Here is a 17,709-nt window from a genome sequence, read left to right on the forward strand (position 1 = left end):
TGGCTCTTGGGAGTGCATGTTAGCACTTTCAGGAGTTTGGTTAAGTCTCCTGTATCCTATCAGCGAAGGGGCCTGGGTCAGAGAGGTTCGTTTTTTTTTAGCAGACATTTACCACGGTCATTAGTGGAGGGATCCAGCCAGTTCACCTTTCAGCCCCACACGCTGTGCTAAAGACATTACTCTGAGCCGCTCTGTATTGAATTGCATGAGTCCCTCCCTTTGCTTTTATGTAAGCCTCCTGCATTTGTGGAGCTTGACCGGTCATGAATCAAAGCTCAGCTCGCTGCAGTGTCAGCCCCTGCAGCGGGCAAAGAGGCTTCAGATGGCCTCCTGGTCCCGTTTTGATTTCCTCCTATGTGTGGTTGAGCGGAGCTGGGAATGTTCCCATGGTGGGGTCCACAGTTTTCAGGAGGGAGCTTACAGACCCAGCTACCTGCCTGATTACTTTGGGCTGCTTAGGAGTGAAGACACCTCCCCCATCCCGGCTTTTAATAATTTGCTTCTGGTAGATGCCATTGCACTAGAGATGGTCTGACTTAAAGGTTTCCCCCAGCCCCTTCTATTTTAAACTGTGGCAGAGAAAGGGAACATAATTGTCTGTTGGCCCCGGACATCCCCCTGGTAGTTCTCCAGCATCTTGCAGAAATTGGGGTTATCTGGGCTTTGTGCAGGAGATTTCTGCACAGCGCCTTCAGTATTGTTGGAGGCGGTAACACATCACTGAACAAATTGCCCCCTTGCATATGCTAATCCTGTACTTAAAAGGACTCATTGTATCATGTTCTGATGCTTTAGCCTGAGGGGAGATGGGAATTGAAGGGATGTCAGAACTTGTCATGTGACCCCCAAAGACCCAAAATGCCTGTTTTCTTTGGGTCAACAGTTTGTACTCAGCACACGGGAATGAAAGTATCCTGTGTGGTTGGTAGAAAAGATCAGTCCTTGTTCCTGCTTTTGTGTGCAGGAGCTGGCCCCGCTGTTGAAGATTCACTGGCTGAACTACTCACTTTGGGTCTTGAATTTCAGTGCTATTGGCGAGGCACACTAAATCTTATTTTCAACAGTAAATTAAAAGAATTCAGAAGAGCTCCGTCATTGTTGCTGTGGAAAATGGGATTTGCCTTTTAGGGAGCCATGCTGTTAATCCCACCTGCTCTCTGTGTGTCTTTTTCGAGGGGCATACACTGACAGTTACAGTCACAAAATACACCCGGTAGAATAATCTCAGGTTCCGCTCCTAGGCCATTTGTATTCCCAACCAGGAAACTGCAGTGGGAAAAAATAAAAACATATCCACATGTAAACAGCAAGCTCCCATCTCTCTAATAGTAAAAAGAGCAGAGGAGCATTTCAAGTGAGTCGAGCCTGAAGGATCCACCATGCTCTGGAAGATTTCGTTGCATAGTCAGGGTCTTCCTTCCAAGTGCTTAAGCATCTATAAATGTTTGCCATCAAAGTCTTCAGATGAGATGAATTACATGGAATGAAAGGCAGTGTAGGTATCACCTTTCTGAAACAGCTGTCACATCCTGGTTTGGGTTTTCATGTGTACAAAGAGATCTGGGAAGGAATCTTTGATTTTTTTTTTTTTTTTGTCTTGCAGAGTAATTCCCTCTTGGTCCCAGACAGTCTAAGGGGTACCGATAAACGCAGAAACGGGCCTGAATTTTCCAATGACATCAAAAAAAGAAAGGTGGATGATAAGGACTCCAGCCACTATGTAAGTAAATAAATCACCTGAAACAGTATTTGTTTGCTTAGTTGCTCACGTTCTAAGTGAGCATACAAGCATGCTCTAAGATCTTAGTGATAATTCCACATCCTTTAAAATAAAACTGGCAGGGGCGCCTGGGTGGCTTGGGGTTAAAGCCTCTGCCTTCGGCTCAGGTCATGATCCCAGGGTCCTGGGATCAAGCCCCACTTCGGGCTCTCTGCTCAGCAGAAACCTGCTTCACCCCCTTTCTCTCTCCCTGCCTCTCTGCCTACTTGAATCTGTGTCTGTCAAATAAATAAATAAAATCTTTAAAAAATAAATAAATAATATTATCAAGAGGATAGATTCTTATAAGGGTAGTATTTCCCTCTAGAGCTGTAAACTCTGTGCTTCCAGGCTCATGATTATATTTTTAGGCTTCCTAAGTTCCTCATGAGAGGGGATACCAACATGCGGGGCCGGACCTGCAGCCTATGCTTTGCACAGGGCCCTGCTCTTCATGGGACCTTGCCCTTGGTTTGATGCTCTGTTCTCACCGTCTTCAAATTCTCTGTTTTTGAACCAAGGCCTGCATTTTCATCTGTCCTGGGCCCTGCAAAGTTGGTAGCCTGTGCTGCTAAAATAATCAGGGTAAAAACACTGTGTCACAAAATACCTTTTTGGATGCTATTCTGTTGACTTATTCAGGCTCCTATTTGGTCTTGAAGTAGAGCTCATTCTCTAGAACTGCAAGCAGTTTGGTCACATAAGTCCATGGTAAAAACAGAAAAAACCTTGGAGGCATCCAGATCAGACCCTGCAGATTGAGAATGCGTGACTGTGAAGGGACGGCTCTTGACTCACATCGAGCTGGAACCTTGTTTCACGAGGAGAGCACACCAAGCCAAGTGGCAACCAGCTCGAGTCTGAGTGTCATAAACACTGCAGCTGATAGATGTCTTGGAGTTTTCTCGTATGTCCCCAGGTGTGTCTATTTCATGATGGACACATTGTCAGGACCAGTATGGATAAAACACAGGATTAGCCCACTTCCCATTGCTTATGGAAGAAGCGTCCACTTATGGTGCGCCTACAGGTGGACGAGATGGGGGTTAACACGTGAGACCTCTCTGCCTCCTGGTGGCTGGTTAGCCCGTAGCTAACAATAGCTAGTATTTCCTGAGCAAGAGCTTGTCCATGCCACGTACCTTGTGCTTTTACGTGGATTGTTTCTTTTGACTCTTAAAACTGTCAGTTTGGTACCATACCTCCAGGTATGGTAGTTAAAGAAACTGAAGCCCAGGGCTTGTAAGTGATTTGCCCAAGTTCAGGGTTAGTGGTGGAGCCTGGAGGCAGTCTGACTCCAGAATCCATGCTCTATATCACTATGCCAGGACCCCCAAACTGAGGGCCTTGAAGAGGTTTTTTGTGGTTTTTTTTTTTTTTAAAAACGATTTAATTAATTTATGTATTTGAGAGATAGAGTTAGCCAGAGAGAGCACAGGCAGGGAGGAGAGGGAGAGGCAGGCTTTTGCTCACAGGGCTCAATCCTGCAACCCTGGGATCATGACCTGAGCCAAAGGCAAACACCTAACAGACTGAGCCACCCAGGCGCGCCTTGGAGAGGGTATTTTGCCAGAGGTCCTTGTATTGCTCCACACTGTGTACTATGATAATATTCTAAGAATTTGGATTTGTAGGCTCTCTCCATCCTAGCCCAAGCCTTTGCAGCACATACTGTTTGCCCCTTGCCATTGCCCATAGCCGGTATCCCCTGCAGGTACTTTTATATATGGCATCAATTGTTAATAAGCTAGTCCATGACATGCAGAAATTGGGAAACTGCCGGTAATACAGTTTTTGAGTTGTTGTGCATGAGGCTCGTGTAGATTTTGAGTAGTGAGTGATCTGGAATCTGTAGCTCTGCATTAATTGTTTTATAACCTGCTCACATGAAGTATGCCCAGATGTATAGGTAGTTCAGGGCAATGTACTAAAATGATGTTGGAGAATCTGGGGCGAAGTCCTCAGACCTCAGCTCTTGATGACCAGGCTACACTGGACTGTGAAGGTTCACATTTGCAGAAGGGTCCAAAGCTAAGATTGAAAGTACAGACTACCTAAAAACTCACTTCATAGCCCATTGTAATAAAATGAGTTATTCGCTTCTTTTTGTCAGTTTGTATACTATGTGAACCTTTTAATAATTTTTTTTTTTTTTTTTTCTAAGAGAGAAAACCTTTTGGCTTGTATTTTTTTCACCACCACCATCTTTGGGTGTTTTTTGTTTTTTTTTTTAAGATTTTATTTATTTATTTATTTGTCCGAGAGAGAGAGAGAGAGAGAGAGAGAGAGCACGCACAAGCAGGGGGGACAACAGATGGAGAGGGAGCAGCAGACTCCCTGTTGAGCAGGGAACCTGATGCAGGGTTCAGCCCCAGGACCTGGGATCATGACCTGAGCCGAAGGCAGGCACTAACCCATTGAGCCACCCAGGCGCCCCCGTCTTTGTGTTTTCAACACCTGAAAACATTTGTGCTTTTCTGTGGTCTTTACTAACAGAAAAAGAAAATCTTCTTTAGTTTTATTTTTTTCTTTTATTACATGAAAATGTTTCTTTCAGCAGGCTGTTATTTTGAGTTACCCAGGTTTCCTCATTGGTTATAATTTTATGTTGTTATAGTGAATTGCATGGTGCCTTAACAACAGTGATTAAAGTAAATCTAGTAACATACTATTGAAGAAAGTAAATTGGGTCTTCCACATGTAAAACTCCAGGTACAGTTAGAAAAAAACCTGTAAAGGGTAAGGATTTAAAGTTGAGGGTAACTTTCTAGCTGGACTTGGAGGCCCCCCAGAAAGCCAACATGGCTAATATTTGCTCTTTTACTTATTAGTACAAATTTTTAAATATTTGTATATTTGTAATTGATAGTGACTCAGTAAAAGGATTGTATTGGTCATAAATTAGTGACCCATTCCTTTGGGAGAATTAGGTGAGAGCCTACTTTTTTCATAGGCTTATTGTATCTCTGTACTAAAGGACAGGAGGCCTTTTGGCTAAGAAAGTAGACTTTTTCAGTCTGCTCTAAACTTGATGTAGGAGTGAGCACACACTTAAATAGCTTTTCTGAAGCTTTTTCAAACTTAGGACAACCTTGCAGTTTCCTGGAGTAGCAAATGGTATAGCTTTATGAAGAGGACTATAGGCCCTACTGCAGGATGCTAGTGCCTTCCAGATTTTGCCATCCTGTGTTCTTCCCTCTCTCCTAAAATATTCCATGCTGATTGTAAAAGATTTTTATTCTTAACATGAGGTTAGATCTTGGTATATTATCCCAGCCAAGTAGATAGCTTTGTTGTTTTTGGTGTTATTGTTCCTTTTTTTTATTTCCCTTCAAGAATTAATGACCCCATGGGAACATGGTTGAAGTTTGTCTTTATAATTAAAATTGTCTGTGAACACTAGATTTGTTACCTATCTTCAAGATGATACACACAAAGGAATGGCATGAAATCATGTTCTTAATTTGACATCCAGTGGGAAAAGAGCCCTGATAGGAGGCCATGGGAGGATTTCAGATTATAGGAGAAATGCCCCTGTTGCAAACATTTATTGAGCTCTTACTCTGCACCCGGTGTTTGCAACTGACCCTCACCCGAACGATCTTTAGCAGGTATGCTACTGCAACAGTTCCTACCTGTGGCTTTCGGTAGCTCCCATGTCAGGTAAGGAGGGGAAGGCAGTATTAATGAGTAGGTCTGGGAATCTGGAAAGGAACCTGTAGGCATGTCCTGGGCCATTTTTCAGTGTGTCTGCTACCAAGAACTATAGAAATGTAACTGGGGCTCCAACCCTTTAATAAACGGCATTAACATCTCTTTTTCCAGGATAGCGATGGTGACAAAAGCGATGACAACTTAGTTGTGGATGTGTCTAATGAGGTAACTACTCATTTTCTCAAACTTTATTTTCAGAGTGACTTATGAGAAACAGAAAGTGGAGCCATGGTATTTTGGTTTTTCTCAACTTTGCACATTAAAAACTTAGTGGTGTTCACAGATGGAGCGGTAGTGGTCTGACAAGAACTTTTGTTTCCTTTTTAAAAGAAATCTGTTTTCCCAGTCATTTCGGATTCCTAAGTTGGGTGCCTGGTGCTCCTTTCCTTTCTGTGCCCTTTGAGCAAAGTATTTGAGCATGAGGATGCATCAGATCATTCCTGGATGTCTTTTCCTCTGTGTGGTCTTCACAGGTGTGTGTGCAAACACCATCCTGTGTAATTATAATAACATTGCTAGTCAGGGGGCACATTCCCAAGTCCCCCAGATCTGAAGGACTTAGAGTGTCCTCCTTTAATTTAGAGAATTAGTGTGGAGATAGAGTCCATGAAGGGCAGGGTTCATCCGTTATAAATGAAATCACACAAGCTTTGCTTATACTTGTCGAGGACCCTTCTTCTCCGCGAGCAAGCCCCACCCATTCACCCAGGGAAAACGGGATTGACAAAAACCGCCTGCTGAAGAAAGATGCTTCTAGCAGCCCAGCGTCCACGGCCTCTTCAGGAAGCTCCACTTCTTTGAAGTCCAAAGAAATGAGCTTGGTAGGTCTCATGAGCTGTCACTTTGCCTGTGTAGCAGTGTGTTTCTCTCTGCAGTTCAGAGGACCCTAAAGTATTTGAAATGTGGGCTTTTATGGAGTGAGAGGTATATTTTTAAGTGTTTAAAAGTGAGACGGTGACTCCTGCTTCTTGTCTCACACAGTGTTTCCTTTCTTCCTCTCGGTAATGTCTTTTGGTAATGTCCTTAGAGAGAGACAGCAAGCTTCCATGTTCGTCGCTTTCTTATTTCGGGGATGTGCAACCTCATAGGAAGTTGAAGTCCTGAGTTCACCTTCTTTTAGACAGACCCTTTGTGTCGGGGCGTGTTGGGTTTGGTATCAGAATGGGGATGTACTCAAGGAGCCCCCAGAGAAGCCTGGAACAGGTGCAGGGGGGCGGAGCCTCCTAGTCTGCTTGCAGCCATTCAACAAATAGTGGGGAGCATGTCATCTCGTAACTCACAAAAGCCTGAGCCGTAAGAGTCCTGCATTTGATTCTTATACAGCCTTCCTAGGCACCGATGGGGCAGAAAGCCTGTGGAGCTTGCCAAGTTTACACTGCCTGTCAGGTCCAAGGCAGCGGGAGCTGAGGTCTCTCCCTAGCCCCATGCATGCTGTTTGCTGCTCACAGCACTCTCCTCATTCTGGAATTTAAAGGGATGAAATGTTGAGGTGCAGAGCATGGTGCCCCAGGACCCTGTTATGTCCCACTCCTGAAGGACTCTGCGCTAGTGGGGCCACATCCATTATGTAGCAAATGGGTAGCGGTGCTTAAGTCCACACACAAGTCTCAAACGGGTGGGAATCCTTCTAGGGCATTTGCCTTTGAGATGCTGGTTGGTTTCTCATCAGATCCACAGCCCTGCTGCTTCTCACTCTTAGTCGCAATCCCACTGCTGCTAAAAGGCAAGGGTAGAAAAGGGATCCTCCCTCTGACATTCTTGGTGACCCGGCCATTTGTTTCTGAGTGAGTGGGAATTTTTCACTGGGTGGTCATCATTCTAACTTGGCCTGGATCCAAAGTCCACACGCCTGATGGAAAAATACTTTTTAAAATAAAATCTGCGGAGGACGAAGTGTGATCATGTTCTGTGTCTCTAGCTAGAGTTTTAATTCTGGCAGGAAGAGGAAAGGTCAACATTTCTCGCTCACAAGTTAATGCTGTCAACATTGTGTGGATTTATGAAAATTGGCTGAGGGAGTAGCTAGAAGGTGCCCAGTGTCCCAGCTGCTGTTGTGATAAATTGTGTAATATGGCTTGGATTAAAAATAATACTCATTTAATTTGTTTAATGATACCAGCATGAAAAAGCCAGCACGCCTGTTCTGAAATCCAGCACACCGACGCCTCGGAGCGACATGCCAACGCCGGGCACCAGTGCCACTCCAGGACTCCGTCCAGGCCTCGGCAAGCCTCCAGCCATGGACCCCCTCGTTAACCAAGCGGGTAGAGCCTCGCCTCTTGTGTTTTGTTTTATTTTTCCTTTTCCCGGCTTGACTCGTCGTCTGTGCACTCCTGACGCCATTTCCCCATGAATATGAAACGCACTCGACTGCCTGCCTCCTTCCTATCCCTGAAAAGCCGTGATAAGAAACAGATGTTTGTCCTTAGGTTCAGCAGCTGTACCCTGTTTGGTCTCCGACTGTTTACATTTGGCTTTCTTCCCCCCCCACCCCCTAAATAATCGAAATCCTAGGGACTTAATAAAGCTTCCGATAATTTTTCCCCACATAACCTCCTTACGAAACTATCACCGCGTGTCTGAGTTTGCTAATACTGACCAAAACGGCCAGCCCAAGTGTGCTTCTTGCTCACTTGAGTTGGATGGTTTTCTCCTGGTCCATCCCTCAGGAATCCGTGGTCTCTCTGTCAGTAGAAATTGGGAGGGTTTCACTGAGACTCCAGCCCGTGAATTAGTTGGTAACTTCTAACTTTATCTTCCTTAACACCTTGGGCCCAGAGGAAAATAGGCCCCAGAATATTCCTCCTAAGCCCAGGCTTTGGTTTAGGTAGTAAACCCAGAGTCAGGTTCTCATTTGGAATTGGCAGCAGGGAATGGAAAGTTTAGACTGAAGGAGAAATCCTGGATTTTATCAAAACCTTCTTTTAAGATGAAGTCAGGTAAACAGTGCGCTGTGCCTCTGTTTGCCTTCTGTGAATTGGGTACAGTACTGCTATTTAATTTTAATTGTCCGGTTTCCCAGTGCTGCCAAGCCAAGGATGAAGCCCGTGGGCAGTGCTTCCCCTGGGGTCTGTTCTTCCCTGGAGATGAATCGGGCTGAGTTGGTGGTGATGAAACCACCCCCAAGCCTGCCCCCTACATCCACACACACCCTCATGCAAGCCTTCCTCATGAATGGCCCTAACACGTATGTGTGTATACACACACACACACACACACACACACACACACACCCCCCCCCCCAACTGCCCCCTACCCCCTTTGCCTTACTGAAGAAGCCCTCTTTGTCCTCACCCTTCCTGAATGGTGCTAGAGTGACTCTGGAACTAATGGTCAGATTGGACCGGCTTGTGCTTACTTTCAGCCGCCGGCCTGAGGACGCCGCTGGCGGTGCCTGGGCCGTACCCCGCCCCGTTCGGGATGGTGCCCCACGCCGGGATGAACGGCGAGCTGACCAGCCCCGGCGCCGCCTACGCCAGTCTGCACAACATGTCCCCGCAGATGAGTGCAGCCGCCGCCGCCGCCGCCGCCGTGGTGGCCTATGGGCGCTCCCCAATGGTAGGTGCCATGGGCGGGCTGGCGGGCAGGCCAGGGCCGGGACCCCCAACCACGCCTGCGAAACAGAGCCCCAGTGTCCCCGTGCTCCGCCCGCTGCCATCAGCATGCTTCTGCATTAAGTTAGGGCACAGCGCTTCTTGGTTTACTATTTTCGTGGATGAAACAAGGCAGTGTTTAGGAGCTACTTTGGCAGTTCAGGGGACATCTGGTTTTCTCCCCCCAAATAGACTTCTTTTTTTTTTTTGGAAGGCGATGGAATGACTCAAGTAGCTCACAGAAGCCTTTTCATTCATTTTCTTGAGGGTTTTTTATCCCCCCTCTTTAATTCTTAGGAAAAAATATTTGAGAAGCTGTAACGTTTTCTTTCCATGCCTCTATTATTCTTCAAACCAACAGTGTGACTCAGGTGTAAGCAGTGATTTCAGGGCAACAGTGAGGAAACAGAGGTGACTGAACCCAGGGGCAGCCTGCCCATCTTCTTGCCCAGCCTTGTAAATAGCTTCATTTTTCACTGGAAAGATACAAAACTGTATGCAAAGGGCAAAATCAACTGTAACCCTCGATTGCATCAGGGAAAGGAAACAGATGATATCCTGTAGCAAATAGAAGTCCCTATAGATTTCTCCTGGCTCTTTAGAATAGGTCATGTTCGGTTTTCTCCTCTCCTCTCTTCAGATGGCATGACCTCCAGTAGTTTGGGCTGACAGTGAAGTCTGTAGGGTTTTTTCCCTTATGTTGTACTAATAAGAAAGGCTGTGCATTGGGGGGCAAGATAGTTTGAAACAAAGTAGGCAGCTAAGGGACAAGATACCTTCATTAGGGTACACAGAATAGGGAATACATGCATGTTTAAGCGGTAACTTAGACCAGTGGTATGAAATTGGGGACGATTTTGCACCCCCCGCCCCCAAGGACGTTTGGTAATATATGGAGACACTTTCAGTTATCAGAAGTGGGAAATGCTATTGGTACTTAGAGTGTAGAAGCCAGGGGTGTTGCTAACTATCCCAAGACAGCCACAAACAACTGCCTGGCTCAAAACATTGATAGTGCCAAGGTCTAGAAATCCTGACTCAGACAGCACACTGTTCTCTGGACTTGCTTGGGCAAGGCAGGACATCCTGAGTCCACAGGAAGTAATTGCTATGGGAAGCTGGTTCTCAGTGTACAAATAGACCGCACTCCCACTGACCTCCCCAGAAAGGAGCGTGGCCTGTTTTATTTACAGGTGGTTATAGTACTCCTTGAGTTGTAATTTTTTTTTTAAATGTTAGCATGTGTTACCGTTCCTGTTTATGTTGCTTTGGAGATGTGGGTGTTTCTAGTGAAAAGTCTTTATATGTGTTCACCAAGTGCGTACTCTACATAAACTGAGTCTTTGATGTCTTATTTTTGTTTCCAGGTTGGGTTTGATCCTCCCCCTCACATGCGAGTACCTACCATCCCTCCAAACCTGGCAGGAATCCCTGGGGGGAAACCGTAAGTACCTCTAACTCTTCAGTTTTGTTTTAAAGGCAATTACTTCGTCATGGCTATTAGCAGACTAGAATTCCAAAGGGAGCACAGGCTGGGGTGTTTCCAAGGAGATTTCTAGTGTCTTTTCCTGAGGAGTGTTAACACTTTCTATAAATAGGCACCTTGTAGGTGTCATGCCTCTGTCTTTTCACTATGGGTGATCTCATGCATTTGGTTATTTCTGGAGAGAAGCTGTTGTAGACGGGGGCCAGGAGGGAGGCAAGAACGGGGAGGTTGGCCCTCCTCGCTTGACCCTTCTTCAGAAGCATTCTCTGCTGTGCCTTTGGTCAGAGGGTAGCTGCTGGAGGTTTTCAACAGGACTGTGCTGTGGGCAATGGTTATGCTCTCATCAACTCTTGAAATCTCTGAAATTTGAAACAGTCGACCCCTTACCTGTCTCAGTGCTACCTTTTCCTTGTGTAGGCGGCAACTTGAGTTGTACGAAAGGTAGTTGTCGCATCTGTCGGATGCCAGCACTGGAGGTTGGAACCTCCCTGCACACCCTTCCCCCGTCCCCAATAAAGTTTGGTGCGTGCTTCACTCTAAGAGATCCAAGATTACAAAACGCAGCGTGGCTTTGTGGGAAATCATGAAAGAGAGATTAAAGGGGCAAAAGAGCATTCAGAATTTGAAAAACCCCATTGGTTATTCTTCCGGGGTCACTTAAAATCACTTGCTTTCCATATGTTCGTAATTAGAAATGAGATTTTGAAGAATTCCTAAAGTCCTTAATTTTCGTACAAAGCAAAAGTAAAATATGGGGGTAGGGGGTGTCTGGCTTACTTCCCAGCACATACTCTGCTCTTCCATAGGGCCTTTACAATTTTGATTTTTCCAAATAAGGGTATGTGTCATAGGCCTTCAGTTTATTTTTCTTATACTCTCTGCCTTTGTGGGGTTGCTTTCAGCTTTTACTTATGCGTCCACTGTGTGTTGCATGTTACATTATTTTGAGTGGTCCATTCAACTACCTGGTCATCTTTGTGTGACTTGGATTGGAGTCTTTCTTCAAATAGACCAGCAGCATGAGGAAAAGTGGAATTCCTTACTCCATAACCTGCTTTTTGGAAGTAGACTCTACTTTACATGCATGATAATATCTATTTCATGGTAATTTGATTCATGAAGAAATGAAACTTTTTCTGTGCTAAGAACATGTAGAGATATTAAGAATTTACAGTGACATCTAAGCCCAGGGAAGAGCAGGCTTGGGGTTGGGGCAGTGTTACAAATGCTTTCTTACCTGGTGGATCTCTTCTGATTGAGTAACCTCATATTTTCCTGGGTCTGCCCTTCTGCGTCCAGCCTTGGATGCCCCCGGGCACTTAGTGGGTATTTCTTATCTGTGGTCTCTGGCAGTCTAGCTGTTGTATTGTCCTACAGACTGGCGAGTGGATAAAGGGCAAATGAGTAATGTGATAAGACGCAATAATTAATAGTAACTAATGAATCTTCAGGGATATAATAAGCAAATAATGCCAAGTTCAGCTGACCATTAGGGAAACCTAGTTTCAAGAGCTGGAGGTGTAGGGGTATGTCTGACTGCCAAGGCTCTATCCTGAATGTGAGGTGTGAGGCAGATAGGTTGGGGTGGGGAGAGCTATGAGCTGTTGTTATGGTCTTGAAGGTGCAGAGGACCATTAACTCCGACCTAGCTCCTTATGGTTGTGTGTGTGTGTGAATAATGCAATTAGACACAAAGTTGAAGTCTTCTCTGAATGATAAGACTGGTGTCATGCTTATTAGAGCCAAAATACTCAGGGGCTTGGCTTGTGAGCACCTTGGATTTCTTTGTATTCACAGCTGTGTTAAGCTAGGACATGATGTGCTCAGGGACAATGACAGTGGGCGCGGCAGCAAAGTTGTGAGAGTCACATAGGAGAGTGAGTCTCTGGATCAGAGTTTAAGTTTGAGGGGAGCCATGTAATGTGAGAAAGATCAAGTTAGTATGAGAAGGGGAAAATGGAGTTCACCGTTATCTCTGGGATCTGGGCTATACATCTTACTTCCTTTGTTTTAATCCATTAATTAGTATGAGAGGGCTTCCTGTCCTCATTGTGGAGGAAAGTAATACTCCCTGAGGCATTGCTTCTCAAAGCATCTATGATGACCAGTTTTTCTCCAATGCAACCAAGATCGGTACTCTTATAACAGACAATACAGATGAATAGGAGAAGAAAGATATACAGTGTAAGTCCGAGGTTTGGGGGTGTGTGTGTGTGTGTGTGTGTGTGTGTGTGTGGTTTTGTGTTTGTTTTACGGGGGAGGTTGTTTTATTTTGTTTTTTAGATTTTACTTATTTGAGAGAGAGTGGGAGCGCATGCAGAGAAAGATGGAGAAAGAACATGAGCTGGGTCGGGCGGACAAAGGGAAAGCAGGCTCCCCACTGAGCAGGGAGCCCGATGTGGGGCCTGATCCCAGGACCCTGGGATCATGACCGGAGCCGAAGGCAGACGCTTACCCAGCTGAGCCACCCAGGCGTCCTGACCCAGTTTCTTATTACAAGAGTCAGCTGTCATAAGTTGGCTCTGTCGAGTTGCTGTATAACCGTTTTCAACACATCGCTTCTCGGCCTTTTGGCTAAGATCAAGTGTAACCGTTTTCAACACTTCTGTCCCTGAGTGAGCTGATCTCCATGTGGATGGTAGCAAATGTTTGCAGACCACACTTTGAATTGCTTTGGTCTGAGACACTTAAGAGAAATGGTGACAAACCGACATGGCCAGGGTAAGGGTGAGTGAGGTGTGGTAAAGGTTTGCAAATGTCAGCCTCTGACAAATACCAATCAAAGTAATATTTGGGTAGGGCGACAGCTAGTTACTATGGACATTTGAGCAAGAACTATGTGTCAGGCTTTGTGCTAGACGCTGAGCAGGCTCCAGGAAAGAGAATGTTCATCTTCCCCGCCTTCTGGGGGCCTGCGGATGTGGAAACATTACAAGTGCTGGAGTATGTTTCTGAGGCGCTGTGAAGGCAGAGCAGCGGGTGGCAGGCAAATCTGTAAGGAGTGACGACGGTTAGGATGGGAAGGGCTTCCTCGGGGTGAGGAGGAGACACTGAAAGCTAAGCATGCGCAGAAGGAACAAGCCCAAAGAGCAGAGAGGGCAGAAGCGGTGGACCATTGCAGGTAGAGGGGACAGCCTGCCACATGGTCCCAGTACAGGGGAGCTTGAGGGATTCCTGTGCACATGGAAGAGTTCCTTCCGGTCAGTAGAGCCAGGAGAGTTCCAGTGAGGCTGGAAGGATCTCGAGAGGGCCTCTAATGTAAGTGCTCATCTGTGGTTTAAGTTTCCCACGCTCACCTCACCATGCAGCTGCGTGCCTCTGCCCAAGCATGTCTGCTGATGGGGCCTTGCTGGTGCCTGGAACACCTTGTAACGTCCTGTGACACTTTGCACGCCTTGGCCTTGAGTTACTATCATGTGCACATGTCCGATTTCTACCTGCCTCTTCCCTATGGGAACTGAAGCATGTGAAGGCCCTCTGTCCCCTTGAGCACAAATACCCAGTAAACAAATATCTGGTGCATTGAGGAGGTGGGAGATGAGTCCGGGATTGTGCAAGACTGTGACTCATCCTTTCCAAAGGAGATTCACATTTTTGCATTTTAGAGTTCAGCACTGCTGATTTGTAAGAGGTCACCCCAACTGTGTTTTCCAAACCCTCGAGGCGAGATTTAATTGGTATTGTTTGCTCAGCTTCTCTTGAACTCACTTTTAGTTTTAGGAAATGTGTTCCCCTGAGCCGTGTGGAGATCCTGGTAAGAGAAATTCTGAAGTTTAGTTAGGTCAACATCTCTTTGCTGTGCCTCACTCCGCCCTTCCCCACCCCAAGACGGCGTTTGGGCCCCGAAGTACCACTTTGCTTTTCATCCATGCTTGGAGGCTGTGCCCTTCCTGCCTCGAGTAGTAGCACCTAGAGGTCAGTAATAACTCAGACTAATAATAGTTTGGCTTAAGATCCAGCTTCGTTCCAGGTTCCTTCACCCTGTGTTTTAATGCTAGACATGTAATTGAGAAATCTTACACCCACTCGTTTACTGTTTAAATAAATCTTTAAAGTGCCTTTTTGGAGTTGGATCCTAAAGAGAAAAGAAAATCTTAAGTACATATGGGGTAAGATTGCCTCTTAGGAAAACATGTTTTGCAGCAGTGAAGAGCGGCCATTCTGGCTTCTAGCCAAGAAGACATTTCCGTGGTCAACCCCTGCCCCCACTCCCCATCCCATTTTCCAGTCCTGATCTTGCTTCTGGTTCCTCTGTTGACCATGTCTAGAATCCACTGTTGGCTTATTTAGTGGATTTGAAACTTAATTCAGCCCTCTTTTCACTGGTGTTGGTATTTGGGTGTTTTTAGTCTATTAAGCGCCCAAAGTAACATGCTTGTTTTATGTCTCATTATCACATATGGGTTTGGGTTTAATTTCTGTTTTTCTACTCTTTGATCTTCTGGGAATGTGTAGCTGATTTCTTGAGACTATATTGCAATGGAAGGCCCTTTATTTTGCTGTGAGTTATGTTTAGCTACTAGAGAGTTGACCTTCCTGTACATCTCTCTGTCCTTCCCCTTCTCAGAAACCCCTTTCTGTTTATCAGATGTAAGTGTGCTTTGCTTCTTTCTTGCTCACATAATGTTTGTTTGCCTGTACTGGTTGGTTCTTTTGCTAGAATTTTCAAATTGAGCTTTAAAAGGGCTGTATTTTAAACTTTCCTTTGTTTTACTTTTTATCCAGGAATCTCTCCGGTTTTAATCTTTGTCCTGCATGGGGGCCTTGTTGCTGCCCAGCATAAGCCTTTATTTTTTTTAAAGGTTTTATTTATGAGAGAGAGAGCACGAGTAGGGGCAGAGGGAGCCTGACATGGGACTCGATCCTAGGACCCCAGATCATGACCTGACCCAGAGGCAGACACAACCAACTGAGTCACCCAGGTGCCCCACAGGTTTTCAGACATTTAGTTGGTAGAGGAAGTAGGGCCTAGAATTCAGAATCATAAATACTAACTTTGCTAGAGAACCTCCTAGAATATCAACTAGACCATCTCCTGTTTTCTCTGGAGAATTTTCTGGAGTAATTTTCTTTTAAAGTCCATTTTAAAAGGTTCTGCATTTGCCTTTTCAAAAAATGGGAATAGTCAGGTGTACGTTAAAGTCATGAATAAGAAAAACACAGAGACTCCCGTCTTAATGCTTTAAGTTCTCGCCTTATAATCTAATTGTTACTAAAGCCCTACATTCACGTAGATATGCTATCTTCCAAATAGGGTCAGAATTTTGTGCCCCAATCTGTATATTTGCTGTTTGGAAAAATGCCGGGATACCAAACTGGAAAAATCCTGTGTTTTATAGATGTTATGAGTTAGATATGCAGACCTGAAGAAATGTTAAAGGTAAAGTTATGTCGGCAGTGAAGGAGATTTTACAATAAATAGAGGAATTGTATTCCCAAGGACCTATTTTCTTTTGCTGAAATCTTAGAATAATATGACTCTGATTTCCTTGCAACCTCACACCCCAGTCCCCCGCCACCACCTTCATTATACTAGTTCTTGAAGCAAAGAGTATCCTCCACAATCATAAATTACATTCTTCTCATCTACCTTAGGATGGCCCTGATGCCCCAGGCCTCAAAGCCTCTGGGGCCAGGACTCTCTAATGAAGTGCCCTGATGACATTGACACAAGAAGATTTCTCTTGTGTAGGCTACCTGTCTTCATCCTGATGGGCACGTGTTTTCCCTCTCGAGAAGATGATAATGCCCAGTGTAGTGCCAGTGGGAAGCCAGGGTGAAGATCAAGAGCTCTACTTTTGTGGCAGGCCTGCCCTTGATGCCCTGAACTTGAATCATGGGCCTTCCACTTACTAGCCAAGTGGGCCAGTCACCCTCCCCTGCGCTGCTGCTGCTTCTCTCCAAATAATAAGAGATTAAGAGCTACCTCCTGACACGAGAACCAGAGGTTGAATCTATGTTGTGTGTCGTGCTTTTCTCAAAGTACTTTCTTATGCAGCTTCATTTACACCACACCTCCGCAGTCGTGTTTAGTGGGCAAGTTTTCTAAGGGCATGTTGTAAATATAGGGATGGGGCACAAGTAAGTTACCTATGCCCCCACATCTTATTAGTTACTAGCTGAACCTCTAATCTGGGTCTCCTCACTTTTTTTTTTTTTTTACTCTTTGGTATGCTTTTAAGCTGCCAGCACAGGGTCACGCTTTTCTGCCTGTGACCTGTGGAAGCTTCTGGAAGGGTCCCATGTCCATTGGGCTCTGCTGACTTGGGGAAGGGCCATGGATTTCACTCCATCACTGTGGTTGCTTTCACTGCCTTTTGTTTTGGTCCAAATAGGCTCTCTAGGGACCAGTTTCCCCCCTTGGGAATGTTGGTACTGTCTCTTTGTGACATTTGATAGGACAACTGGAAATTTCTTGGGGATAGTTGGCTGGCACAACCCAGGTGGTTAGAGGACCCTCTACTTTCTTGCAGCTTACTCTCCTTGCCAGAGTGACCTTCTGTGCCTCTATTTCTAAGTGAGTAGGGTACGATGATGAGGTGTTGAGATTCAGGTACTGAGTGCCAGCCACCTGGCGAAGTCAGCCCACCTTTCTCTGAAAACTCTGCTGTGGCAAGACACCGAATGAGAAGTGTAAACACGTGCAGCCATCCACAGCGTGATACGTGCCATAGCCGAGACTTACAGGAAGAGCCAGCGCCCTGGAAAAGAATTGTCCCTCCTGGGGAGGTTGTGGCAGACTGAGAAGGAGAACAAGTGACAAGCACTAAGGAGGGAGGCGGTGCTATTCCAAGCCAGAGGGAACAGTTTGTGCACAACTTGGGAGACGTGACAGCGTGTGGTATTTTAGGGGACTGGCCCGTCATCCCATGTGGCAGGGAGTTTCGGATGCAGGACGGTCACATGAACTGAGGCCTAGCCATATCGTGAAGGGCTTGGCGAGCCCCGAAGAGCACGTGAGGGTTTCTGACATGATTGGATTTTTGATACTTGTTAAGACAGCACGAGCTTCCCCATCGAGAGTGCCAAGTCCACAGGCGGCGGGGTCTTGGCTGCAGCCATGATCTCCGGGGCCATGGTTCTTCATCACCATTTACTGGATCCCACTGCTGCTGTTCCTGTCTATTTCCAGCAAACCGACGACTCTGTAAACACCT

The 17,709-nt window shown here is 45.8% G+C and overlaps 1 protein-coding gene across 2 annotated transcripts in view; it reads left to right on the top strand.

Annotated features, from left to right (window-relative positions):
* Positions 1–17,709, top strand: part of TLE1 (TLE family member 1, transcriptional corepressor) — an 87,745-nt gene that overhangs the window by 56,252 nt on the left and 13,784 nt on the right. For both annotated transcript variants that reach the window (XM_004778656.3, XM_004778657.3), the window contains exons 9-14: positions 1,604–1,720; positions 5,585–5,638; positions 6,142–6,294; positions 7,593–7,737; positions 8,838–9,031; positions 10,434–10,510. In XM_004778656.3, coding sequence (XP_004778713.1) covers positions 1,604–1,720; positions 5,585–5,638; positions 6,142–6,294; positions 7,593–7,737; positions 8,838–9,031; positions 10,434–10,510 — 740 coding nt within the window. The remainder of the gene's footprint in view (positions 1–1,603; positions 1,721–5,584; positions 5,639–6,141; positions 6,295–7,592; positions 7,738–8,837; positions 9,032–10,433; positions 10,511–17,709) is intronic.

This window comes from Mustela putorius, unplaced genomic scaffold (genome assembly GCF_011764305.1).
Source record: "Mustela putorius furo isolate JIRA1106 unplaced genomic scaffold, ASM1176430v1.1 tig00000854_pilon_pilon_pilon, whole genome shotgun sequence".
NCBI lineage: Eukaryota > Metazoa > Chordata > Mammalia > Carnivora > Mustelidae > Mustela > Mustela putorius.